The sequence below is a fragment of the Elgaria multicarinata genome, chromosome 4 (assembly GCF_023053635.1).
Source record: "Elgaria multicarinata webbii isolate HBS135686 ecotype San Diego chromosome 4, rElgMul1.1.pri, whole genome shotgun sequence".
NCBI classification, from domain to species: domain Eukaryota; kingdom Metazoa; phylum Chordata; class Lepidosauria; order Squamata; family Anguidae; genus Elgaria; species Elgaria multicarinata.
This window is the reverse complement of record NC_086174.1, coordinates 124,374,998-124,402,694: the sequence shown is the minus strand read 5'-3', so window position 1 is coordinate 124,402,694 and position 27,697 is coordinate 124,374,998. Positions and strand designations below refer to the sequence as shown.

The 27,697-nt window shown below is 40.9% G+C and overlaps 2 protein-coding genes and 1 non-coding gene across 3 annotated transcripts; 1 reads left to right on the top strand and 2 right to left on the bottom strand.

Moving 5' to 3' along the window:
* Positions 1 to 1,844: 1,844 nt before the first annotated feature.
* RPS7 (ribosomal protein S7) lies at positions 1,845 to 11,020 on the bottom strand. The gene is made up of 7 exons (XM_063125116.1): positions 10,953 to 11,020; positions 9,258 to 9,339; positions 8,400 to 8,471; positions 7,143 to 7,286; positions 6,775 to 6,839; positions 4,387 to 4,537; positions 1,845 to 1,972 (listed from the first exon to the last, which is right to left on the bottom strand). The coding sequence occupies exons 2-7, from the start codon at positions 9,330 to 9,332 to the stop codon at positions 1,895 to 1,897; spliced, it is 585 nt and encodes a 194-aa protein (XP_062981186.1). The 5' UTR covers positions 9,333 to 9,339; positions 10,953 to 11,020; the 3' UTR covers positions 1,845 to 1,894.
* Positions 8,014 to 8,235, bottom strand: LOC134398555 (small nucleolar RNA SNORA73 family). The gene has a single exon (XR_010025424.1). It is a non-coding gene; the product is annotated as a small nucleolar RNA SNORA73 family (small nucleolar RNA).
* A 3,581-nt stretch (positions 11,021 to 14,601) lies between the features above and the next one.
* RNASEH1 (ribonuclease H1) lies at positions 14,602 to 26,499 on the top strand. Its single transcript, XM_063125115.1, has 8 exons — positions 14,602 to 14,740; positions 16,909 to 17,030; positions 18,193 to 18,372; positions 19,078 to 19,177; positions 22,298 to 22,352; positions 22,841 to 22,925; positions 25,387 to 25,511; positions 25,977 to 26,499. Exons 1-8 carry the CDS (start codon positions 14,604 to 14,606, stop codon positions 26,061 to 26,063), a joined length of 891 nt encoding a protein of 296 aa, XP_062981185.1. The 5' UTR covers positions 14,602 to 14,603; the 3' UTR covers positions 26,064 to 26,499.
* Positions 26,500 to 27,697: the final 1,198 nt, after the last annotated feature.

Here is a 27,697-nt window from a genome sequence, read left to right as displayed (position 1 = left end):
AGACAAGCAGAACACTTTGGAAAGGCCTGTAGACAGTGTAGAATGGTAATTCAGGATCTTGCAACTTTGCAATAAGATACTATACACAATAAAGAAGCATTCATTAACTTGTGCATGAGTGTTTTATATCTAGATAGATGTGAATACTGCATCTAATGTTAGTGTATGCTGATAATTCCTTAGATTTTGTGAATGGCCAAAATGCTTTTCCCTCATGCTGCACACTAATGGATGATGAATGCACTGAGGGAACTGTTAGAATTCACATTCCAGATGAATTTTGTAGAAATCTGAAAACCTAAGAGATACACTGTGGAGTGCTGACATTTCAGATGTAACAGAAATGCCAGAATCCAAAGAGCTATATTGCTAATTCCATATGTCAAAGGGATATTTGGGTTTTTTGAATAGTTATCCCCCTCCCCAATTCCTCATAGCACATGATTTTGAGCCTGGAGGGGCTTTCAAAGCAGCTTGCTTTTAAAAGTAGGGGTCTGATGCTATATATATATATATACATACATACATACACACACACACAAAAAGATGAGCCTAAAATAGCTGTTTGAAAACTAGCCATTTAAAAAAATAGCAAGAACAAATTGATGTCCCCTAACATTATACTAGAATTACTTCAGGAATGTAACTAATCATAAATGATCTGTGTGTTGTTTCACACACTTGTGGGATGCAGAACATACTGTGAATTGGCTTTAAGCTTCATATTAAAAAACAACACTTTTCATTATTAAGATTGTCCTCTGCCCAAGAATATATCCATGGAAGCATCACCCTATACCTCTTACAGTGCAATCCAATACATGTCTATTCAGTAGTAAATCCCATTGAATTCAATGAGGCTGTTTCTCAGGTGAGTGGGTACAGAAGTGCAGCCTTAACTTTGTAAGGAGAATCAGTTCAAAAGTTAACATTTAATTTTACAAAGCACTTAACATCCATAGTTATTCCACATCTCCACTAGTACAGTGGCACACAGAAGACATTCTGCTGTTAAGATTTTTGTAGTGCAAATGGCTACTTAAGATACTGTAGTTCAACATCAAGGTTTATCAGGAGCAATGTGATGCTTTGGTTAGAGTATCAGAAGAAAAGGTCAAAGCACTCACTCATCCTTGAAATTCATTAGATAGCCTTGGCAAGTCCCCATCTCTTCGCATAATCTACTTCAGAGTTCTTCTGAAGTGATGTTTGTATTTTGAGATATAGAAAAGATAAAAGTTTTCTCCAATATCCAGTCCACAATGAAAGTCTTCTTGCTAGTTCTACTGAAGAATTTACTTCCTGTTACATTGTTGAAACAATAATTAAAACTACATTGGCACCCAACTGAATCCAGCGGCTAAAAGGATTTCAGAATTACTGTTAGAGTCATGTCATGGCTGCAGACTTAAGACTTGGCTAGCTTCTATAGAAACAGTAAAACCAATGTCTTTCTGCTCCCTTTTCCCCAATGTAAAAATGTAGGAGTTTCATTTCCTGGCCTGTGGCCCAAAAAGCATATGTCAGACCTCTTATAAGTTCAAACATTTTAATCCCTCTCTCTCATTCACTGAAAGTCAGGTTTCCAGTGTTCTTAAGAATATAGTGTAAAGTTCCTTCTCCATCAATCAAGGGGAAAGAACTGGTACAAATTCAGCATGTTTAACTCAGATTTTCAGAGGGTATTTGTACCACAGTATACTGATGGCAACACAGAAGTAATGGCCCTCATGAGTTCAGTTACCTACCTTGGACAACTGTAAGCTGATTACTTGGAGCCTTTATTTTTTCCAGCTACCACCCCAGTCTTTCAAGTTATTTTAATTTTTTAAAAAAGACATTACTTTTATGATATATGAACAATTAACTGTTTTATTCAGTCATTTTTTGCACTTTACAACTGAAATTCTGGAAACTCAAACACAACATCTTTGCCTGTGAGCTTCTTGTAGACACCAGAAAATGTTTCTACCTGAAAAGAAAAGTAACAGAAGTCAGGAAACTAGTGAACATGGAACTATAATTTTCCACAAGACATCAAGTTCTTCTAGTACAATTATTACACTGACGTTTGAGACTATGCCCTACATTGTTTTGCTCCTTAGAAATTATTTGCAGACTCTGAAATAATAGTAATATAAAGGGCTTTGGTGACACAAGCTTTTAGAAGTGAAAATGAATGCTGCAAAATAGACCGATATAACACTCCACTTTTATGGGAGCACCACATTTGACACTTGGGTCAAAGTTATGAGTAAATCCGCACAATATCAAAGTTTATAAATGAACCAACCAATGTCAATGTTTGCCATCCAAGTTCTGGTGGTAATATTAATACTTTGAAACAGCTCCCTTTTGTTATGTAGAGTTCACACATCAACACTAACAAAATTCTTGTACTGACAATTAGGATAACTGAAGAGAGGAAAAAGAGATAGATTTATCTGTCTCCTGCTTTCAATACATGCTTTTCACTGAATGGAGGCTGTTCTCTGAATCACAGATTAAGGGAGCAATCCTATGGTCCTTGGGCAAGCGTCCCAGGGACTGTAGGACGGCTCAGAAAAACACGTTCTGAGGCTGGAGACAGTGCTCTGACCACGGAAGTGGGAATCAGAGATCCAAGCCCCCACCACAGAGAGAACAAGCGGGCCTCTCCAAGGTTGGAAAGGGGAAAGGGGGGTATTCGGGAGGGAGGATACCAGAGAGACCAGTATATGATTTATCCTAAGCCTCTCTCCCTCCAAATTGTTCTTGCTAATGGGCTGAAAAGACCATCTAGCGAAAATATGGGAGATTGGAGGACAGGGAGGCAAAGATGGTCTCCACCACTCCTCCCATCTTGCCAACTTCAGCATGGAAGGGATTAGGAATGTTGGAAGCCCGAGTTTGGAGGCTTCTGAGCAGGGAGAGTGCAGTCCATAGGATATACACCCTAAGCAACTAAAAGGGTCCAGGTGCTCAGTGAAGCACAAACAGACTTGACTTGCTACATTAGAAGACAATGGGAGAATAGAATAGACTGCTTTAGCCCTAAGATGCAAGCCACCATTCCTGAATAATGTACTGCTACGTAGGAAGTTAAACCAGCAGGTGTTGACACAGAGTCAAAAGCAGGCAACCCTAAACCCAAGATGTACTTCCAAAATCTGAAACATAGAGCAGTGCGGTCCACATGTTATTAAAAGCTGAAATCAGAAGGACACCTGCTTTGTCTGCATCAGGACTAGGATTAACGAAATATATAAGCATGATTGCAGTAGTACAGTAGACAAGTGTGAGAAGCCACAAAATGCATCTTTCACACCCTTACGAACATTTATGAAACAAAACATTTAGGACATTTTTAGAAATCATTATTTTTCTAGTTTTCACATTGCTTTTTTGGGCGATGCGTAACGCTGATATGCCAGCATGCCTGATTCACATATGCCACTTGCTAACTGTACTAATCTTTATACCAATGGCTGTCACTCCAAACATACAACAGCTGGAATAGGGAATCTCCGGTCTGAGGACTGAATATGGCCTGTGAGGGGGCCAAATATGGCCTGCAAACTTCTCCCCCAGTCCCTGCTCCAATCTTCAGTCAAAAAAGCTTTTAGCTCTGATTTCTTCAGAGAGAAGTGATTTCCCCTGCTCCACCCGCCCCATGCTACAACTTTTCCTGTTTGCAGCACAGGGAGGAATTTTCCCGGCGGGGGGTGGGAGCTGAGGAGGTAAGAGCTAACCCTCCCCTGCTGTAATCATGCTTTTAAAAAGCTTCCATCAGTGTCATAGTTAATTAATAGTCTTAATTGAAGGGGAGGTTGTTCATGAGGCATTTGAATGCGGTCTGGGCAACTCTTGGGGGGACTGCTGCTATGATGGGGTCAGCATTGCTTGCCTGGAGTACATTTGGCCCTCGGGCCAAAAAAAGGTTCCCCTCCTCTGTATTGGAGATAGCAATGGTAACTCCAAATATCCCTGAAAACAGGTACCTCTCCCCAGGTTTTTGATTCCGGTTTGTAGCTACTGTTGCTAGGAAAGCGGACTCCTTCAGAGCGTCAACGGGCTGACCCTTAACAGTTTCTACATAGATCAACCATTGTAGCAGAAATCCGTAGATAACGGTAGACCACTATAGCTAATGATTTACCAAGACTTGTCAAACCTGCCTGTTTAAGGATGCAATCCTATGTATGTTTAGATGAAAGTAGTCCTACAACTCCCAGCATTCCCCAGCAAGCCATGCTGGCTGGGGAATGCTGGGAGTTGCAGGACTTCTTTCTGTCTAAACATGCATAAGATTTTGCCCTAAGTGATGTATTAAAGCCTTTGCTGACCTGATCTCTGATTCATCTCTGAATAAAAGTAAACTCACCACCACCACCACCAAATCCCTACCTTGTGTTCAACATTGTTCTGTTGCGCTTTGTCTAAGTGGACCTTTATGAGCCGGCTGCCATCCAGTTTTACGCGGATTCTCTTGCCCACAATTTCACTGGGGAAAACCAGGTCTTCGAGAATGGCATCATGCACTGCAGTAAGTGTACGGCTAGATAGAAATAATGTAGAATGGAAATATTTTAATTTTTATGAATGCCAACATTCCTCAATTTCTACTGCTGAAAATCATTAGACTAACAGACCACGAACGACCGGACACTTTCATGGAAGTGGCTTTACCTTAAACTCTCTCATTCCATATTGATATTGTTTTACCCATCCCTCCTCTTCTCACTTAAAAATAATTTGAATTTGGCCATTTGCTAAACAATTTTCTGTTTAGGAAACGCAACACAATAATCAGAAGGATCATATTCAGATGTGATCTGTGTATTTAAAGAGTTATATAATGTATTAGCAGAACATTTACCTATTATTTTATAGTGATCAAGGTTAATGAAGCAAGACACAATGGCCCCATTCAGACAACATGCTAAACCATGCTGCTTAACCACAAAATGGTTAATGGAATGCATTAAGCAGCATGGTTTAGCATGTTGTTTGAATGGGGCCAATATGCCAATAGGTTACAGCAGAAAATAACTCCACTATTCTTCCTGCTCCTTAACAGACACAGCACAATAAGCCAGCCTTGCTTGAAGGATGAGAGAAATACTGTCTTCCCATGCACTATGAAGGTACAAGCTAGGCTCTGGGGATCATAATTCCAATACCTGCATTTGCAGATAATAAACTAGAAATCCATAGAATTCTGGCTTACTGTGAATGAGCAGTGTTTTGGTGGATAGAGCATGTTTGCTCCTACTTGTTTCTTTCCGCCAGTTAGAGAGGTTAAACATACCAGAAGTCAGAAGGTTAGCATGTCATCTGATCCAGGGCTCCTGACTTGCTGCTCCCAAACAAGCCAGGATTCATAAACCAAGAGGAACAATCTAGGAATCCCATATCTGACAACGTGCTACACTGCTGAATTCTGGTATGTTTAGATGCCCCCTAGTGGGAGAAGCCAAGCAGGAGCAAATCTGCAGCTCATTAATGGTAAGCCAGGTTTCCCTAGAATTCCCTTGTTCTTATACGTGAACATGGTGAGTGTGTCCTCTTACTGTCATAAATAGAAAGTATACAGGAGCATTTTCCTTCAAACTGTTCCGTAAATTCCATCACCTCTACCACTATGCCAAAGAAGATGAAAATTGTAACCCTATTATTGTTGCCCCAAACAGGTCAAGGTGGTATGTGTCCTAAGAGCAGGACTAAGCAACCTAGTGCCTTCCAGATGTTTTGACCACAACTCCTATCAAACACAGCCACCATGCCCAATCAGGACAATAGGGAAGTTCTAGTCCAAAACATCTAGAGAGGCTGGATTGCCAACACTTGCTTAAGAGCTTTGGTAAATGTCCATTATATGAGAAGCCAAAAGTAAGGTAGCAAATAAACCCCCCAAAAAGTAGCATCACATTTAGTCATTTTTAGGTACATCATCATCATAGTTGCAGCAACTGATGGGTCAAATAAAAAACAAACCAGATTTGATCACATTCACAGGTTTACATCTCAGACCTCCTTAAATTAAGTTACTCCTGAATAGTTTTAGGATCATAGAAACAGAGGACCTGCCTTACACTAAGGTAGACCACTGGTCCTCTAGCCCACTATTGTCGACACTGACTGGCAACAGCTTTTCAACATCTGTATGATGCCTTTGCCAGCAGTGCTACCCAAAGATTCTTACAGCTGATGATGTTGCAGATTAAACTTTGGACCTTCTACGTGCAAAGTATGTGCTCCATTACTGAGCTATGGGCATACTCATGATTTCTGTCTGGCAAGTAGCAGCCAGATAAAAGTAGTACTGTTTCCATGAATCTTTCTTGAACCTCCAAGCTTTAAACTTTATTATTATTATTACTATTATTATTCTAATATATTATTAGAATAATAATAATATAAATACTGGGCGGTTTACAAAAGTTAAAAACAGTGAACATTAAAAACAAATATACAATATAAAACCATAAAAGGCATAAAATACAAACAAAAACAGGCAATATCCATTTAAAACTCTAAGGTCAGTTAAAAAACTCAGCATATGCTGTTAAATGCCTGGGAGAAAAGTCTTGACCTGGCACCAAAAAGTTAACAATGTTGGCGCCAGGTGAGCCTCATTGGGGAGATCATTCCATAATTGAGGGGCTACCACTGAAAAGGCCCTCTCCCTTGTTGCCATTCTCCAAGCTTCCCTCGGGGTAGGTGCCAATGGAACATCAGATCAGTGTCCGATTATCTCATTTCAATAACATAGCATAAAAAAATTGAGATTACCTCCTGGGACGCTTCTGCTTGTTTTTTGTGCGGCTTTTTCTTGTTGGCTTTGGTAAAATTCTTCTCTGTTAAAAGAGGAATAGGGCACATTATCAGCACATTTAGAAAAGGGGCATGGTGACACTTCTACAACAGACTGGATTCGCTTTTTGTGATCCTAAAATAGAGTTCAAGTGTGATGTTAATTGGAAGTAGGACTTAATTCAACAGGTCTTGTGACCAAATAAGCATATAGTAGAGGAATGCAGCCATAAGTTACCATTTGTATAGCTTTCATGAGCAAATAATTGCTCTGCCTTTAGGAAGAGGAAATACCCTATTTTCTCAATCCAGCGTTTTGTAGAAATTTATGAGAAGGTGCCACCTACCTGAGCAATGAACACCACATGCTTTCCACTGAATTTCTTCTCCAGTTCACGAACTAGTCGCACCTGAATCTTCTGAAAAGATTTCAGCTGAGGGACTGGTACAAATATGATGATGGCTTTTCTACCGCCACCCACTTCAATTTCCTAAGCAAGAACAGAACTGGGGATCAACACGGTTTATGTTTTTAAATAAAGGCTAACATTTGCAGTAATATGACTTCCATATGTGAAGCTGCCTTATCCCAAGTCAGCAGGTCTTTCCCAGAGCCAGCTACCTGATCATTCAGCTGGAGATTAAACCTTCGATGTTCTGCACATGGAACCTCTGCATCCAGGCTGAACTACCAAATATCAGTAACAAGCTAAATTCTTCAGCTGCTAAGGGAGAACTTAAGCAGCTTTTTATACTACCATTTAATTCAGGCTAGTAATTTAATTTAATGCACCCCTACCTGAATTGATCAAACACAACTATTCTTAAACACAAGCCAATGGAAAGACTTCACATTCATCGCTAAGTTATTTACAATTATATAATATATTAATTATTATATATAATATATATTATATAATATATTAATATTAACATATTATATTAATGTAATGAATAAATAATTAAAATATTAACAGTGTAATACATTTTTGCAACACAATCCTATGCATGCCTACTCAGAAGTAAGTCCCTCTGAGTTTTATGTTGCTTACTCCCATGTATAGGATTGTAATCTCAAATGTTTTCAAAATTGTTTAACTATGTGCACCTGGAAATGTCAAGTCTGGCAAGGTGGACATAAACAAACATTACTGGTCTCCATTCAATAAAATTAAAATGCATAAATATTTATCCTGAGCACAATAGGCCATATTGATTACATGTGTCCTGCATGGTTTGTCTTCTCAGCAACCATAAATACTGAGAAGTTGTAGGAATATACAGGACGCCTCCCATCACAGCCTTTTCAGCAAAGAGGGAAAAGCTTTCTGTCCAACATTGTGGAATGGGACTCTACTTCAATGCCCCAATGGAGCTAGGCTCCCATACGCCACATGGGCAGAGCCATGCGAGAGCCACCTCGTTGGATGCCCATGTTGGGTTCTCTTTGAGATGACAATTTACACAGCTGCCTAATATAATCAACAGAATTCCAAAATTTAAGACACAAGCTGTACAATGCTATGCATTATATCATACGGTAAAATGTAGGCACTAGGCATCTTGCGAACTCAATTGCAACCTGCGTCACATTTCTAAACTACCTTTGCTGCAGTGATGTTCAATTCTCTCAGCTGAGCCTTCAAGTCAGAATTCATCTCCAACTCCAAGAGAGCCTTGAGTCAGAAAATTTAAAAGAAAAAAAAATATTACTAAGAACATAAGAGCCCTGCTGGATCAGACCAATGGTTTATCTAGTCCAGCACTCTGTTCAGCGGACAACCAAGGACCCACAAGCAGGACATGATGTAACAGCACCCTCCCACCCATGTTCCGCAGTAACTAGTGTATACAGGCTTACTGCCTCTGATACCGGAGGTAGCACCTAGCCATCAGGACCAGTAGCCATTGATAGCCTCCTCCTCCAAGCATGTAACAAACTATACTTGTTCATGGCCATACAACTGCTTTAAGGGGCAAGTCACTGAATACACATTTTTATTAACCACTATTACATATTTAGCAGATTGGTCTGGGCAATTTGTGGACCCTCCAGGTGTTTGGGCCTACAACTCCCCATCAGCCCTACCTACCCAACACACTGAATTCTGAGGAATGATAGCCAAAACATCTGGAGGGCTTCAAGTTGCCCACCCCCTTGTCTAGAGCATCCGGAGCAATCACTACAACTGCATCACAAATACACATTGACAGCTAAGTGTCCCCATTTCAGTATAAGCATTGTTCCAACAATATAGCAGCATATGAAACATTCCGGTTGCAGCCCCCAATTTACTTGTTTGCACCACAACTTTGCCTGTCTTTTATAAATGATTTGATTGAATGCTACCCAGCACAGCAACAATGTTAAAATATTGCGCTATTATTTCAGATCGGAGTCTAAAGATTTCATTCCTCACATAATCTGTAAGCCACTATTATCAGCCAAAAGGGGCACATACCTGAGAGATGCCAGACTCAAATTCATCTGGCTTTTCGCCATTGGGCTTCACAATCTTTGCGCTGGAACTGAACATGGCCTTTCTGCATTCCAAAGGAAACAAATATCTCAGTGCATTGTTAAAAGGAATAATTCGCTCCTACCACAACAGAATAAATTAGGGAAATAGTTGATGGTACGTGTGGAAGAGAGAAATGAATAGGCTGCACAATAGTCATACTTTTACTCGATAGCCCTACTGACTTTCACTTTAAGTACACATAATAAATAGCAGGTAAGTCATGAACAGGTGTGCCATAAATAGGAGGGGGACAGTTTTTACGAACCTACAATCAGAGCTAGATGAAGCCAAAAGCTTAATATATGGCCATAGGCTGGACACCATCACTGAACTGCAGCCCTTGCAATGATAACATGCAGATAGTAACAGTAATCTTCCTCACAAAGTTGTTGCAACCATTATTAAGGAAATTATGTAAAGCACTTTCAACACTTAGGCAAAGTGCTAGATTAGTACTGCATGTTACTTGGGAGTACAAGCATCACAATTATTATTATTATTATTATTATAATTTATTTATATAGCACCATCAATGTACATGGTGCTGTACAGAGTAAAACAGTAAATAGCAAGACCCTGCCGCATAGGCTTACAATCAAGGACTTATACTGACCCCAAACTCCCCATACATACCAGTAGGCCAAGCAGCAACTTGCATATTTAGCACAGAGTCTTTACAGACTGTAGAGTAAGATATGATGCTCCTAGCCTCGAGTTTCTTAAGCAAGCTTTCTGAAGACCCACAAGTGATTGAGAAGAACTGTCATCTAAAGGATTTTAAACAACTAAGGGTACTATGGGTTGTATCCAATGTTATCCCCATTCATTCCAATGGGTCTACTCTAAATAGGCCCAATAATGGATACAATTCCAGGTGACCATTTCAGAACAACTCCAGGCTCCCCTGCAGTTCAGAAGTTCTGACCACTGTAAGGTGAGAAAGCCAGGACTGCCTGGTTCATCCGTGAACTGCCCAAAGAGCTTCGGCTATTGGGCGGTATAAAAACGTAATAAATAAATAAATAAATCCCAAACTAAACTTAACCGCCCTAAAGCTGCCTAGTCTGCAACCACATCTCACCAGAGCACACATGCAACTTGACGGGCCATGTGCTACTCAGGGAAGCGATATGGGCGGTGGAAGGGGAAGAGGGGGGGAGAGAGTCGAAGAGCTGGTCTCCAGCTTCTCCTAAAAAAAACCTTGAGCCACAGAAGGCAGCCCTGCCTATTGGTTAAAGCTGCTGGGAACCCCATGGGAGATTTCACAGAACCCCAACCAGAAAGAGGCGATTAAGAAGAGGAAACCGAGGAGTGTTAAACAAGCGCTACTTGGTGCAGACTGTGCAAGAAACAGACATGCCTGGGAGCCCCATTCCCAGAGAAATAGCAATGGCCCTGCTCTTTTCCCATTCCTGCCCCCTCCCTAGAGGCCTTTCCACAGTGGCCCCCCAAACCAGGATCCGGCTCCTTTCTCGCCCCAGGCAGCCATCGGGCACTGAGGGACGGCCAATCGGGTGCATCCCGAGGTATTCGGACCAGCTAGACAAGTCTGCATCAGCTCGACGCAGTATCACCGAAGCCCCCATGGAAAAAAACCCGACCGCCCTCCACCAGTCTCAGGCCGATCATACCTACCTCTTTCAGCGCCGGCCTAAGGAAGAGGAAGAGTTCTCGCGAGAACACCTCAGATTCCCGTCCGGGGAAAAAAAAACGCGACTCCGCCCACCTCTCGTTTCGAAGCCACATCAGGAAGCCTGAATTGAAATCCACTTCCGCCCTAGTGAAGCTCCTTTAGTGGGAGTGAACTGCTGGCAAAGGACAGCCTGGCTTGTCATCAGTTTTTGAATGTGAAAGCCCGCTGAGGAAGATAGAGAAGAGAGATCTAGCCGTTCCCCGCCCAAAACGGAGAGTGTGAGCCTTTTAGCTTGAAGCCATATTTGTGTATAGAGCTGTATTAAGTATATAAAAGTTCAACAAAAATAATTTCTTCTTTTTCCTAGTGACGTTGAATGGCTTCTTCAATCCCCAAAGCAGGAAAGCGTGTAGTCAAAATGTAGACACCAAACAAAGCACAAGTAGAAACGGCAATATATAAAAGTACACACAAATGCAAAATAGGCTCATATCCATACAAGTGGATAATGCAATAACAGTCATAACTCAATCTTTAGCATCTCCAGGTGGCCAGGAAAATCTGCTTGAAATCCTGGATAGCTGCTTCCAGTCAGTGTCACTGAGCTAGATGGACCAAGGGTCTGACTCAGGATAAGGCAGCTTCCTATGTTCCTTATATGTGGTAAAGTGGTGTGATTGCTAGCTACTAACAAAACCATGCGTAATACTGTGGTTCAAAATAGCTGCCATAGCTGCATTGGACATCACAAAATCTCTTATAACATGAATGAGAATCCCAGGTTGTAGTTTTTTAGTATCTTTGGTATAATATGCGGAATATAGCATTAAAGAGATACGGGCTAAGATGGCTAATAAAATACCTATGGCGTAAATAATTTCTTTGCAGAAATATATGTGTCACAAATAATGATCCAATATGAACATATATTTCAATCTCTGTATCCGTCCCGGCAAGCAAGGGCCAATTATTACTTGACGTGCATGCCCACACAGCAAATTACGATCCTGTAGAAGCATTCACATGGACCAGAAATAAAACACAATTGTAAATCAACCAAGAAAATAAATACGTAGTCATAAATGCTATTTTTAAACAAATTACTCAGTTATTGTTTAGTTGGAAGAAGCTCACCTCTAACAATGTGCTTTTTCAGCCTTGAAAGTGTATTAGTCCTGGCAGTGGTAGATGTACAAACAAAACTTGCAGCTACTTATGCTGGTCCAAGAGGAAAAAAGTAATACTTTTGATTGGAGTCAATTAAGGCATCACAAAGTTGTGAGAAATCTTTTGTGTTCACCAGCCTAGAGAAAAAAGTGTACCCTGTGCTTATGCCTAAATATTTTAAAGACCCAAAATAGGGGTGTGCACAGCTCGGCATAATATAGGAGAATCACTTTGACAACCCAAAATATAGCCAGAGCAAGCCATAAATAAATAAATATTTTGGCACTTAAATATTCAGGCATTCAAGTTTCTTCAGCAGCTTTTGCTCTTAAATTAGTCCAAGTGAATTTGGGCAGCTCTGAAGTGACATTCTTTCTGAAAAAGGAGGAGCTGAAAAATAAATTTAAATGAAAACTGGGTACAGGTTGAATATCTTTTGCAAAGTGGAAATAATAATACTAATAATTTATTCACTTAAATCGAAATTTTAAATGACTACCATGGCAAACAAATCAAAGCTGAATGTAGTGGGGTGGGGGATGGAAAAAGTCCATGGCTTCCGCATCAACCAGCTTTTTTCCTCCCTCCCCTTTGCTTTATCATCTAGTCTGATGAAAAGTTCTGGAGAACTCGAAAGCTTGCACACTATTTTGCGATCTTTGGGATGGCCTAACAAAAGCATTTCTCTATGGATTTTGGAACATTCCATTCTGGTTACTCCTCGGTTTTTGGAGCTAGCAGCTTCCCCTTCCTTCTCTCCCTCTGTGGTTCGTCCCAACCAGCCCCTGGGGGAGTAGAAGCGCGAGAAATCCCCATTCTTGTGTTACTGCGTAGGAGTGGGTGAGCTCTTGTTGTAAGCTCTGAGTCGAAGAAGGTGAGTGATGGACAGGGGATGAACTGAAAATGATGGAGGAAGGCTGGAATTTGAAATGAAACGAAAGTCTGAGATAGAGTGTGCAAGCATAGCTTTCTTTATTCTGCTTTTGCAATGCAGTAGAGCAGGCCGTGATGCCTCTTCCACTTGGAAACCGGTTATAGTTAACAGCCATGGCTTCTTTTTTTTCTCATCGTGAGCTTGTTCACGTTTGATTTTATGTTCCTTGGGTCACACTCGCATACACATTTACCTGGGAGTAAATCCCACTGAACTTAATAGGATTTATGTTTCAGTAGACGTGCGTAGGATCCCTGTGTTGGAGGTCTTTTAAACGAGTTCCTGTCCCCAAAAATAATAATCTGGCATTGCTATGGCAATGTAACCAACAATTATTTCCTTCCGTGCATCTTAGCCCTAGTCTCCCAAGCAAAGATACCCCTTTGAGAGCCCGCGTCGGAAAGGTTTGCTTAAACATGCGAGATCTCTATACTTTCCCGCCTTTCTCCACAAATCATCCCACACTTCCCATATTACTGTGCAATCCTGTATATGTCTACTTAAAAGTAACCCCATTGACTTATTACTAGCTATGTGTGTAGAGGATTGCAGCCTAATTTTCACAGATGTTGAGTTTTTTGAGAGGAGGCGGGGTTGTTACATCAGGTGTTAATCAGAGACTGGCTGAGTTCGGACGACATGCTAGTCAATGGTTATTTCCCATTCTGTTCCTATCCCCCCCCCCCCCCCGCGATGATTAGCGTGTCGTCCGAAGTCAGCCACTATTTAAAGCATTTTCGGAAGTAGAGCGAAGAAATAAAAGCGCAGCCCCGCCTTTGTGCATGGTTTATTCAGAAACTAGCTCCACTAATGGAGCTTATTCCAGAGTAAATGTGCCTCGAATGCCAGCCGTGCATTTCGACCCTATTCGCACTTGGTCTCGAAGACGCGTGCATGGCTCGTGCTGATGGTGCAAGGCTTGTCTGCAGGAACGAAAACGGCGCGGTGCTTTTTATGCTTTGCAATCCCCTGCATGCCTCTACTCAGAAGCAAGCCCCGTGGAGTACAATAAGTGTGTAAAGGATTGCAATTTTAAGTAAGGATCCGTTATATTTGCCCCTTCATCCTTGCCCGCTGCGAAAGAACTGCTGGGTGAATTAACCCGTTGGGCGCGTTTTCCCGCCTTCAAGGCAAACGCGGGAAGAATGCGCATGAACAATCACAACGCACTCCCTTGCATGGGACGGGAGAGAGTGGGATTATAAAGAACGCTGAGTTAATGCGCTTGCGCAGAACACACCTTCGTTCTCGGAGCATCGTAAATTCTTTGTTCCGGGTCATAGAGGTGCTGTCTTAAAAGTCCTCTTTAACTTCCGGTAATCATTTTAATGCCGCCATATGAGGGGCAGGGTGTTCTAGTGCAATGGGAGGAAGTTGCTCAGTCTTCGATTATCTTTGATGCCTCCGAACGTTTCGGTTAGGAACCGGAAGTGTTTGGTATAGGTCTTGGATCTGGCTGCATGAATCGTGGTGTGTTTGCGCAGTGCCTCCGTAAACGGCGCCCAATGTTTTCGTGGACAGGAAGCGGGTGGGGAGGGAGGTAGCATCCATTATGTTGCGCCGGGTCCTGGCTTTGCTCACTCACCCTTTTTTTCTCCCCAGCAGCGGCCGCGGCACCGGCGTCCCCAAGGGAGGCGACATGTTCTACGCTGTGCGTAAGGGCAGGAGAACCGGAGTGTATCGCACCTGGTAAGCAACTGCACGGGAACCAGGGGCTGCCTGCCTGCCTGCCTTCTCCCCAGCCCTAGTTTCAAAGCCTGAGTTTTTCATCCATTTGTTACGCTTAGAGTGTAATCCTGTGCTTGTCCAGACTGGCAAAAACTTCTACATTTCACAGCATCCATCCTCCGATTGGAATCCACCGGGGAAGAGCCTTCAGCGTGGTGGCACCCCTCCTGTGGAACTCCCTGCCTCTGGAGGTCAGGCAGGCGCCAACCTTGTACTCCTTTCTGCACCTCCTGAAAACATCTTTATTCCAAGAAGCCTTTCTTTAACATGCAGCCTTGGATTTCTGTTTTTGCTTCTTTTTACATTTTTGTTTTAACTGTTTTATTCTGTTTTTATTTTCATTTTGCCTTGTACACCGCTCCAAAATTTTTCAGTGGGGAGCGGTATATAAATATTCTAAATAAATAATCTCTGGCTGGGGCATCCTGGAAATTGTAGGAGTTTTTATCTTTCTTTCTAGACATGCTCGCCCCTTAGTTTATTTATTTGCTTATTTATTATATTTATATACCGCCCCATAGCCGAAGCTCTCTGGACGGTTTACAAAAGTTAAAAACAGTGGACATTTAAAAGTATACAAAATTTAAAACCATCAAAAGCATAAAAACAACAATATCCATTTAAAAACAACAGTTCTGGGGTCCGTTAAAAACAAGCAAATTCAGCATATGCTGTTAAATGTGTGGGAGAAGAGACAAGTTATGTCCCACCTTTCTTCCAAGCAGCTCAATGCTGCTACAAACACAGCTCTCTCCCCACCATGCCATGTTATTGTCCCAACAACCTTGTGGAGTAGGTTAGGGTGAAAGATGGTGACTGGCCCAGGGTGAGTTTCTTGGCTTGATGGGTTTGAGCCTCAGGGCTAATCTGATACACTTGGAACACTCTAAATAAACTTATTTGATTAATTTATTAGGATTTTGTCATGGTTTTGGCTTCATTCTCCTTTGCAGCATTCCTAAAATACAACAGCTACTTCTACTCCACCTCCAAAATTTGGTATTTAAAAGTTAAAATCATGAAACAAATGGATCCCTGAGAAACGATGGAGAAGAAGAGAGGTTGCTAAACAGAATTCTTCTTCTTTGGTAATACTGAAGTTAAAAACAAATGGGAAATAGTATATCTCTGTTCAAATCTGCACTGAGCTGTAGGTGAGTTCAGGCCTGTCACTATTTATCAGCCTTCTCTACCTCACAAGGTTGGGAGGAGAGATGTATCGTGACCCAAAGTCAATCAGGAGATCAGTCCAGATAGGTCATGGCAAAGTTTTTGGCACCATATTGGGCAATTGTGAAGTTGTGAAAGTGGGTCCCATGTTGCAGGTTGGGAGTCTGACGTGGGTCTCATGTCTGGAACAGTTGAAGACAACTGTTTTGAGGTCCTTCGAGAAAGGGTGGGATTAAATTGTTATAAGTTAATGCTAATAAAAATGTCCATGGAAGTTAGTTCAACACATTTGACTGGGACTTTATTCCCAGTTTCTTTAGGAGTGTGGCCTTAAAATGTAATGCTATGTATGTCTATTCAGAATTCACTACCACTAAGTTCAATGATTCTTATTCCCACTGTACATTCATAAGATTGCAGTCTTAGAACTTATAAACACACCTATAAGTACCATGTTTTTAAGGTATTTAAACATGGGGAACAAAAGTGATTGAACTGTCAGTTGGGAGTTGTTCACGTGTTCTAGGTCTCCCCTGCCACCGTCCTCTCCCCATTTAAGGAAGTAGAGATTGGGAGGTTGGCACACACCTCCTTTCTGTGCATGTGCCATTGGGGTTTCTGTACTGAAGCCTCTAGTGCTCTCAGGTACAGGTAGGTGGTGGCTTGAATTTGTTAACAAGCGTGTTCATAGAAGGGGAGTTTCCTGTCTTTTCTCCCTCAACTCTGCAAAAAAAACCCACAACCCACTGTCTAGAAAGGTTTTTCAGGAGTTGCATTTGACTCTAGGTGGAAGGAAGGAATGGGAAACTTTCATTCTATGAACATGCTTAAATTTGTTTACCTTAAGGTCCAAGCTTGTTTTTTTACTTTTTATGGAAATCTGGGGAGATCTAGTTATTCCAACTGCATAATAGGATGTAAACAAGATATCTCATCTTTATCACTTCATATTTCTATAGGGAAGAATGTAGAGAACAAGTTGACAGATACCAGTATGCCAGCTTCAAGAAATTTGCAACTGAGGAAGATGCTTGGGCCTTTATAAATGGCGGTTCAGCAGAATCATCCTATCATTCAGCAGGTAAGCACATTGAAGAAGTGGTGCTTGAGAGAAATATGGAAGTAGCCTTCTGATTAGAAATGTAAGTGGCTGATCATATTGGCAGGAAGGAACATTGCTTATATTTCCCTTCAAATCCGGTACAAGGTGAGCTATCTTTTCTCCTATGTGTTTTGTATGTAAATTGGTTGCTACTTTGAATATTTAGTGTCTAGCTTAAGAGTGAAATTGATGGACTCTTTAATAATAAAATGTCGCAACTTGAAAGAATAAGGCAAGTTTGGGCCTTTTGAAAGCCATACCATACTTTGTTGTTGAAATGATCTTCTTTAAATATGTTCTCTTCTCCGGTGGGACGTATTTTTGAGAAAGCACAGGATCACTCTGAAGTTTTGATAAACCTACATTTAAAAGCACTTTGAATTGGGTCTGTCACTTACTGGGAATGGTGCACTTGACATAGAAGGATGTTTTCCTACTGAGAACCACTCTGTTGTATAACATAGGATCTTCCCTTTGTGTTAGGCACGTTGGCGGGGGATGCAAGACATGCAGATGCATTGCCACCTGATGACCCAGCACTTGTTACTGAAGGTGCTCCCCATATTTGTCCAGATTTGTAGTGTTGTAGCATTTGCATAATGTGCCAGGCTACACCTCACTGTGATTTAAAATCTGTCTAGTCCTCAGATTGTTTGGGTGAGTGAAGGATAACGTTATGAACTAGATGCTTCGAAAACAGTGTGGAAGAAGCAAATTAAGCTGGTCATTCTGCATTGTAGTGTATTCTCCATAGGTGTGTGTGTGAGAGAGAGAGAGAGAGAGAGAGTGAGTGAGTGAGAGAAATAATATGAATGCACTTCTATTTTGTTTTACTAGAATGTGAAGTTATGCATTTTAATCATATTTTTCATCTCCTAAACTTCTCAGATTATGTGGTTTGTGTTTTTGTAATTGTATAATGTAAATTCTATACAGATCACCAAATGCCAGAAGTACTGCAGATGTTAAATAATAAATGTTTGGTGTTAAGGAGAGAGGATTAATCTTTGAGTGAGATTATATGTTTTTATGAGTTAAGTTCCATTAACTCTAGTTGTGTTACGGTGGGGAGACTATCATAGAAATAAAGGTTCTTGAATATTATACTTCTATTTCTATGTAACTTTGTGTTTTTTTCAAGGGGTCAGTGGTATGTCTGATGAAAAACAAAGAAGTAATAGTTATTGGGGTAACAAGGCTACATCTTGGTCAGATTATAACTCATACAAGAGACCATATGAGCAGCCCTCAGAAAGCCAACATACCCGAAAGCGTGTAAAATATACTGAAGTGCCTTCATCAGATAAATTGTCATATATGGGTAAGTGCCTTTATTTGCTGCAAGAGTCTTTAAAAATGTTTATCTCTATTTTATTTGTGACAATTATATACTACTGAATGTAGTAACATCACTCAGCGGTATACAGTATTAAAACATGATATTAAAAATACAGCATTAAAATAGTGCCACAAGTATGTGTGGTTTATACAAAGTTTTCATTTTTAAAGACCAGAGGTTTGTGCTTCATAGGAACTTACGATCTAAAATCAGCAGTGAGGAGGAGAATCAAAGGTATTAAGAGGTGAGAGTGAGTAAATACGATTACATGAACATGGTTACCCTCATGGGGAAAATGGGATTTAAGGGGGAAAGAGTTTACTGAATAAATATGATAACATGAACTTAAACATGGTTTCTATTGGGAATGAGTAAAATGCCTCATGGGAAAAATAGATTTAAGGGGGAAAGAGTTTACACCAAATTTGCATTCAGTTTTCATTATCTTTTCTAGTAACATTTTTACTGTGGACAAAATCTGGAAAAATGAGCTAATAAATTAAAAGTTTGTCGAGGTCCATTGCATAGATAGCTTCAAAATTACAAAAGTTGTACAGTTTGAAGAGAGTCACTAATGCCAGAATTAGATTTCTAATCTATGGGGATAGAGTGGTGGTGGTCTGAATTGCGTATTTGACTCAGTTTGGATATTCACTTTATAAAAAAAATACATTTTTTTATTTATAGGAGATTATGCAGTTGTTTATACTGATGGATGTTGTTCAAGTAATGGGCGTCGTAAAGCACGTGCTGGAACAGGTGTTTACTGGGGACCTGGTCATCCCTTGTAAGTAAGGTAACATGCTGTCAAAATAGTTCACTCTACTTGTCATCACTCAGTGCTCCAGGTACTAGGAGTTCCCCTTTCTTTTAAGAGGCAAGACCTTTTAGAATCATAGAATAGCAGAGTTGGAAGGGGCCTACAAGGCCATTGAGTCCAACCCCCTGCTCAATGCAGGAATCCACCCTAAAGCATCCCTGACAGATGGTTGTCCAGCTGCCTCTTGAAGGCATCTAGTGTGGGAGAGCCCACAACCTCCCTAGGTAACTGAGTCCATTGTCATACTGCTCTAAAAGTCAAGAAGTCTTCAGAAGAAAGACTTCACTTGGGGTGGTCTAGAAGCCACCCTGACTTCTTTAGAGCTAGTCTTTTCAGCTGCCTCTATAGTGATTTCTGCTGCTTCTGTAGTGAATGGTTGCGGGTTCTCAGCCATATCTGCTTGGTCAATTCAATCCTGTCTGAACAAGATTTCACTTGTTTGCGGGCTGGGATGAAGGAGGGGGAAAGTGTTATGCATGAAATCTATCCAACAGTTTTATCCTCTATTTCTAAGTACCCAAGAGAGCTTAAATTGGCCTCATGGCCATGCTCAATCCTCCTCTCCTGTACAGAAGAGAGAGGATATGGGAGAGATACCTTTCCTTCCAAACTGCAAAGAATCCATCGTTCCTAAGACGGATGATGTGACTGCTTCTCTGGTCAGGGATGCTTACTTGGCTAGTGAAGGAGATGCTTTGCCCAGAAACCAAACTGGTAGGAGAATTGAGATCCATGAATGCTAACACAACGATGTCCAAGAGCTGCTGCAATGTCACTAACTTCCAGAGCTTTTCTTGCCTGGTTGAATCTGTTCTTCTGAGAACAGCTATTGAAATTGGCTTCTCAGTTACTCAGCTGTTGATATGATGCATCTTTCTTTATGGCTGATGACTTCATAGATACATTGAGATATGTGAAAAGATGCACAGCCTTCATTGTGCTAGCCTGGTAGCCAGTCAGAATTGGGAAGAGTGGCTATTGAGTCTGTCCTTGCCTTGGTCATATTTGATGAACAAGAATAGAGGCTAACGATAAGACCAATTATGAGGTCCTGTTGATCTTCATACAAAAGCAAGAGCTCCAGCTGTTCTCATACATCTACACTGGCAAACTTTCAAGTGTTCCAATGTACCAGGGGAAAACAAAGGATATGGTAATTTCCCAGGAGGCTTACCCCCCCCCCCCCGCCCCATTGTACCAATAAAAACTCTTGCCTGACTGCCAAACAGAGGGCCAGCCCACACAACTACAGGTTGTGGTTTCATGCTGAAGTTTTTGGCCTCCATCTTTTCAGCAGTACTGGAAAAGTGAATGCACACACGAGAAGCATTGTAAAATTTTCTAGAAAAGAGGACACCTGGGCCCATACCTTTACAATGTGTTTACTCTCTTGTCTTAAAGAAAACTGGAGAAGCAAGGCTGATACTGAACATAGCTCTTATGTACACACTTCATTTAAAAAGCAAAACTCTGCCCTCTATTCTTAACAGCAGTGATACCAGATAAGTTCCTAGTGTCTTTAGGTCTCAACGAAGTCTATGTTCACATCCTGGACAAGTCTGCTCATCACAGGTCTCGTCACTTTGCCTTTTAGGGCAAGCACTGACAATATTGTGCTTTGCCCTTTGAACTTATTATCTCACCCATAATGTTCACCAGGATCCTGGTGGCTGTAATTATGAACTTCATGCTGGGGCAGGTGTCCCCGTGGTCATTTGTATCTGAGCTAGAACATTGGAAGAGGCAGAGAGTCATGAAGAGCTAATAATGATCTCTATAAGACCATGGATTTATAGTCAATAAGAACAAAAGTTGCCCTGATATTCCTTTTTTTTAAGTGAATTTTTAACAAAATAAAAACCATAAAATAATGAAAATAATAATAAAAAATGGGTATATGCAACTACATACTTCAAACACTTCTGTTTCTAATATCACAACATTGTAAAAGAAAAAAGGGAAGGTAGCATAAATTTCTGTAAACCGCCCAGAGAGCCCTGGCTATGGGAGCGGTATAGAAGTGCAATAAATAAATAAATAAATTACACATAAATATCCGTGAAGGCAGACCAAATGTCTGAGTCCATTTGTAAATGGCACCTGTATACCACTCTTGCAAATGTTGCTAATGTTAAGTCTTCAATCCATTGCATTATAGGCAGTGTGGTTTTAACTTTCCAATGTTGTAAAATCAGTGTTTTGGCGGTCAAAACGGGGCGAAAAACCCATTTACGTTGAACGTGTGCTGTTTTCCAAAAAGCTGGTACATAATTTAAGATGACATGAAAATATGAAAGTTTTCTAATACAAAATTTATGTATATGATCATTTCCTCCCAAAAGGAGGCAACTATCAGACATTTCCAGAACATATGAGCAAAAGATGCATCAGCTGTGTGACACAGCTAATTTCCTGCAGGGTGCAACACCTTGGGGTACCAGGGTGTTTTCATCTGATGAGAGATCCACAACCTGGATCTCATTCAGCAGGTACATAGTGTCCAGCTCTGGCAATTTATATCCTTTTTTAGTTTCTAAGGACATTCGTCTCTTTCATCTGGATCTAGTGCAGTCTAGCCTGTTACTGTTTTCACTGCAAGCTCAAAGAAGTTCATGCGATGTGCTAGTGCAACTCTGCCCATTGTTTCTGTCCGTTGGAATGGATACATAGTAAAAGCCATTCCCCCCCCGCCCAATAAATAAGATGCAACTTCAGAAAGCAACTTAACATGACAACTCACTAAACGTCATGCCTCTTTCAGCCCAGGCGTTGACATTAGGACCTTGATTGTATACACATTGAGATCCTGCCTTTTCTTGTACATCATGGCAGGACATTTTATTGCAATCCATGGGCAAGCATTTTATATGATGCAAAGGGTAGCTTACATGGATTACATATTAAATGACAGATTTCTTTTGGTTGGTGTTGCAAATATGGATACAAACATTTTAAGTGACCAAATAATCATATCCAATTCAGATAGATACTGATGTAATTTCATGCCTTGTGATGAGTTCAGTTGTTTTACAGCAGACATTGTTCAATAGTGTTTTCGATCATTTACCTGTATTTTCCGTTCCTCAGAAATAATAGTGAGAGACTTCCTGGACGGCAGACTAATCAAAGAGCTGAAATACATGTAAGTAAAAAACAAAAGAAAAAAATTGTGAGACTTGGCTGATCAAGTGTCATAATATTAGTGCTCATCTTTGAGGTATTGAACAATAATACAGTAAAACTAGCAGATTTAACTGTCCAGTGCTAGGAAAATTGTATATTTCAATGGAAAATACGATGTCTATACTCAGAGGAGTCCAAAGAACCATTTTAAAATTCATTTCATAAACCCATAGCAAGAACATTCAAGATTGATAGACTTGTCACACACAAGTATTAGGTAGCCAGTGAGATTCATAATGGAAGCTCATAAAACAACATGTTAAAAAAAAACGGTGAAGTACTTTTTAAGGTTCCTCTTCAAAGTAACTTGCACATATGTGGATTAACAGCATCCTGTGCTGGAACTGGTTTATATTGATTTTACGTGTTATCATTCTAAAACTAAAATCAATATTGTTTATTTAACTTCCTATCTCCTGAGTTGTGTTCTCTAAATGTTTTCTTCAGGCAGCTTGCAAAGCAATAGAACAAGCAAAGAGTCAAAATATCAAGAAGCTGGCAATCTATACTGACAGCAAGTTCACCATTAACGGTAAGCAGTTGGCTGTGGGGAAATACTTAATAAGGCAAAACACACATGAAATTACCTTTCTAAAGGAGAATATAGGTTGTAGGGCATGAAAATCTATTCTAATCACTTACTGAACGCTTCCAACATAGTTTAATGCTTGTCTCTGCACCCATGAGTATCTGACATCAGCTTCTTGCTTCTGGTATTTTTTAAAAATGAATCTATATAAACCTAGCGAGCAGGAGCTGCTCTTGATCAGATAGGTGAGAGGAAGGAAGCTGTTATTCCATGTAGGAGGAATTTCCTGCATAACATCATCCATCATCTCTTCATTGGCGGGTCTGGCTAGGTACATGTGAAAAGAGGTGTTAGTGCAGATGTGAGAGAAGTGTCTGAGATCCATTCTTTCTGCTGCCGGAGTTCAGTTGTGCCCCAACTGCTCTGATGGCCTGCATTGTTCTTTTGCAATACTTTGAGCAAACTCCTGATAATCCATATCACACAACCCTTGTTGCTACAGAGAACAAGCTGGAAATGCACTGGCAGGTTCTGCTAAAGTATTAGGAAATAGAATTAATAGGGTTGCGAGAGAGTTAACAGTGGATCAGCCGTTCCTTGCAGCAACATGCTGGCTGTATGCAGCCCCCCCCCCCCCCCCCCGCTGTGTTCCCCTGCTGCCAAAATCGCACTGCCAGCAAATCCTACGGCAATTTTGCTGGAAAACAAGGCATGTTGAAACCACACGTTGTTTGCAAGCAGATATCCGCTCCCAGAAGTCTGATACTGCTTGGATAGCATGTGCGCTGCCTGCGTGTCTTATTTCCCCATAAAATTACCACAATTTTGGTTGATGCGGAGGCGAATTCCGGAGGGTGGGTGGGCTGGGATCTGTGGAGGGAGAGCGATGCAGCCCCCTGGTACCCAGAAGTTGCCCAGAAGTTGCCCACTGCTGTGCTTTTACAGATCAGTTAGACCAATTCCCATTCCTCAGCCTTTTCCCTCCAGTGGCTTGGATCCAGTTACTCATTCTGCTGACGGAACAGGGAGCAGGGCAATTCCCCCTGGTCCCACATGCCCTTAAAATCTCTGGCGAGCTAGGAAACCCTCTGGAGTAGATGTCTGCATGGCATGAGGGTTGCAGGGGCGAAAAGAGGGAGAGTTGTACTGTACCAGCAGATAACCCAGTTATCTACATCACAAAGATTTAACTTCAAATGGTGCAAGTCCCTAAATGTATAAAATGCGTTAAGAAATAAATGTACACACCTGCCAAATTTGTGTAATATGATCAAAATCACTATGGGCACTAGTGCAGATGTTGGGGATTATAGTTGCTTTTGTTTTGAAATAGCACTTCAGTTGTTTACCTTTATATCACCTGTATAATAGGTGATTACCAGGAATCTTGGTAAGGTTTGTAATAAACAATCTCTAGGAATTTTAATATGCATACTATGTGTAATTGTTAAAACAGGTTCAGTAATTCAGATCCTAGTGGTTTTTGTGTGATGTTTCTCAGTGTTTCCGGTTAATTAAAGCTAACAGTTGCTATTTACCAGGGAATACATTGAGAATAGAATTGGGAGCAAGGAGGATTTACTCTTAACTATTGTTTGTCTTTTCCTGTCCCCCCCCCCTCCCGCTCTCCAGTCACAAGATTTGGTGGCCGTCATTGCCTACCTGGCTTTATCTTTCAGCTTGCTTGCTTTCAGTCCCAATTCATGGGCGGTAAACTTTGAAACTGCCCAGGCTAAAAACCAGATTACCACGGGTCCAGAAAGCTGATTTGCATCCAGTTATGCTTTAAGTTTTTCAAAAGCAAAAGGTTGATAAGAACACCATAAGTGCCATGCTAGATCAGACCAAGGGTCCATCTAGTCCAGCATTGTGTTCATACAGTGGCCAACCAGCCACTAAGTAACTAAGGAATCTGTATCTGGGTTATCTTTTACTTTGAGCCAGGACCAAACAAAAGGTGTCCACTTGCTGGGTTGATGTGGGTCCCTGTCCTTGAGTGATAATCCTTAGGTTCCTAAACCCAGAATTTGCTATGGCAGGCAAAACCATTTGTAAACTGACATGTCCTTAACTTGGTAGTCTGCAAGTCACATAGAATGTGTATGATTTCTCTGGGTTACAAAAATATTACAGCAAAGCTTCAAAGTCCACCAGGGCAGCCTCCTCCCAGCTTGCGCTCTTCAAATGTTTTGGACTACATCTCCCAGCATTCCTGACCATTGCCCATGTTGGCTGGTGCTAATGGGAGTTCATGTCCAAAACATGTGGAAGACACAAGGTTGGAGAACACTGACAAAGAGACAACTTTGCTTTCCCGAGCTGTTAGCCCCTTCAAACACCTCAGCTGGGTAGCATTTTGCAGATGTGGAGGAAGCTGAGAAGTAGAATTTCAGCAGGATGTTTCAAAAACATTTTTATGGCAGCTGTTAAAATTAGTCTTAAAATTACACTTTTTAAAAAATAGGTATGACAAGTTGGGTTCCTAACTGGAAAACTAATGGTTGGAGAACCAGCACAGGAAAAGATGTAATAAATAAAGAGGACTTTGAAAGGCTTGCTAAGCTTTCAGAAGACATGGACATCCAGTGGGTAAGTAGTGTGGCTTGAAAAAGTTGGGCAATTAACGAAGTATTTTGTATTAAAACATGAATCTTTTAATAAAAGATCAGCCGTGTGATTAATGGAGATATGCAAGTGGCTGATATTAATCCAAGGGAAGACTGTTTACAGGAAAACCTTGTCTTTCTAACACCTCTGTCTTGTCCTTCCCTGGCTTCTCAGAGATAGAAGGGCAATGTTGCGTTCTAACTGCTGATAAAGGTGTTGGCAAAACGTATTACTAATTTTTTGCATGCTGATTCCATAGCTTATAAAATGATATAAAGAAAAATGGAGAAGTGGTTAGTTTAAAAGTCCCCCTTTTGACACTTGATCTGAGAACCATCTCATAAAACGTAGTGGAGGTCAGGATTTGATATTGTAGGTAGACCATTATAGAATACAGATTGTTGTACACCTGTAATAGTTAACTTGGACATCTTTTTTTCCCAACAGATGCACGTTCCAGGACATGCAGGGTTTACTGGAAATGAAGCAGCTGATCGACTAGCAAGAGAAGGAGCTGCAAAGTCTCTATCTTAGCATTTTATAGCTAGAGGTTTCTGTTGAGTTTTGGGTCCATAAAGAGTAAAGGCCTGTTAATTATTTTAACACTGAGTTTTGTTGACTTGCGGCCCAGCTACTGTGGATTTCAGAAGACTCAAATGTGGATATTTATGCCTTTTATAAATAGGCGTTTTCAAAAGAGATTCAAAGGTTTGATTTAAATAATGAAGCGTTAGAATTCTGTCAAATGTTTGACATCTCACATTTTTATGCAATGCGTTGCTAAAGGCTCACATGTTGAAGGCTCACATGTTTCACTGTACTCTGATGTGAGTGTTTGAGTTGTATAGTTTTTGTAAAGCTAGCAAATTGAGAAGTGCTAGAATATATGAACAAGAAAAATACGATCTGGTTGCTTGGACAACAGTGTGTTTCCTGTTGAGAGTTCTGAAATAAAGGTTTATTTTTTGCATTTTGGTCCTCATGTCTGTGAAATCAACTGAAATAGAGAAGGCAGAGAAACCACAACAGGCTTGCCTGATCATATGCACCCCAAGTATCTAATATCGCTGATAACAATATATTCAAGTCCTCACATTCCCTTGATGTACTGTGTGTTAGTCCAGTAGCCTATTCTTGCTTATGTCTTACTGAAAGCAGCCAGAGGTGCTGGATGTCACGCTGTTTACCTAATATAGAGTGCTTACATAAACACATTGTTTTGTGTAATTCATGTATTAGTTTTACATGTGGTCTTTCAAGGCCTGCATAACCTCTCCACCAATTTTATTACATATGTGATGTTTATAGACAGATAAAAATCTGTTAGCAATGATCAACTACTGCAATCTGTAGAGCATGAACATGCATTTGATCACCACCATACTTCAAAGTAAGTGTGGCATATATGACAGCAAATGATGCCACTTTGCACCATTGTAGAAGATTTTAAACTTCTCACGAGTTTGCAAGTCACATTAGGTAGTCCTCTTCCAAAATAGCATTGCAGTTCTAAAAGCATAGCTCTGTCACTGAAGATCGTGTGTGTGCTGCATCCCAGATAAAGGGCAAAAACATACCAGCTTTATACTGGGATGAGTAACCCACCTATTGGTCTGCATAGCTCTATAAAATGTTGAGCAGTGATCTTTCTCAGCCCTTCCACCTCAAGTCACGTTTTTCAAATGAAGTTCTGTGGGCTGAGCACAAAGCATGTGCTCTACCAGGAAGCTAGCAGCAGAGCGATGACGTGATGTGAGATTTAGCATTGACCCTGATAAATACTTTTTATGGATCTTACTAAGCAATGCCCCCACCTTGCTAGTGTCAGGAGAGTGACAAATGTGTTCTACTACGTAGTCCAAGAGCCAGGCAACACTTCTTCCATATGAGAAGAATAATGCTGAATGTGATTTTTGGCAAGGTCCATGCATCCAGAGATGGAAAATAGGTGGGAGATTTGTAACAATTGTAGTTTTGTGTTGTTTCACAATTTATTTTTCACGAGATCAACCTTGTGCCTCAAAGTGAAATGGCCTGCTCAAGGGAGCACCAGCAAAACAAAACAAGCCAGGATGGGGCAGGGCAGGAAGACAATAAGACCTAGTCATCCATACCCAGTACAGTGTCCTCTTATATAGCATCATGTTTGGGCCAGTGCTTTCTTTAAG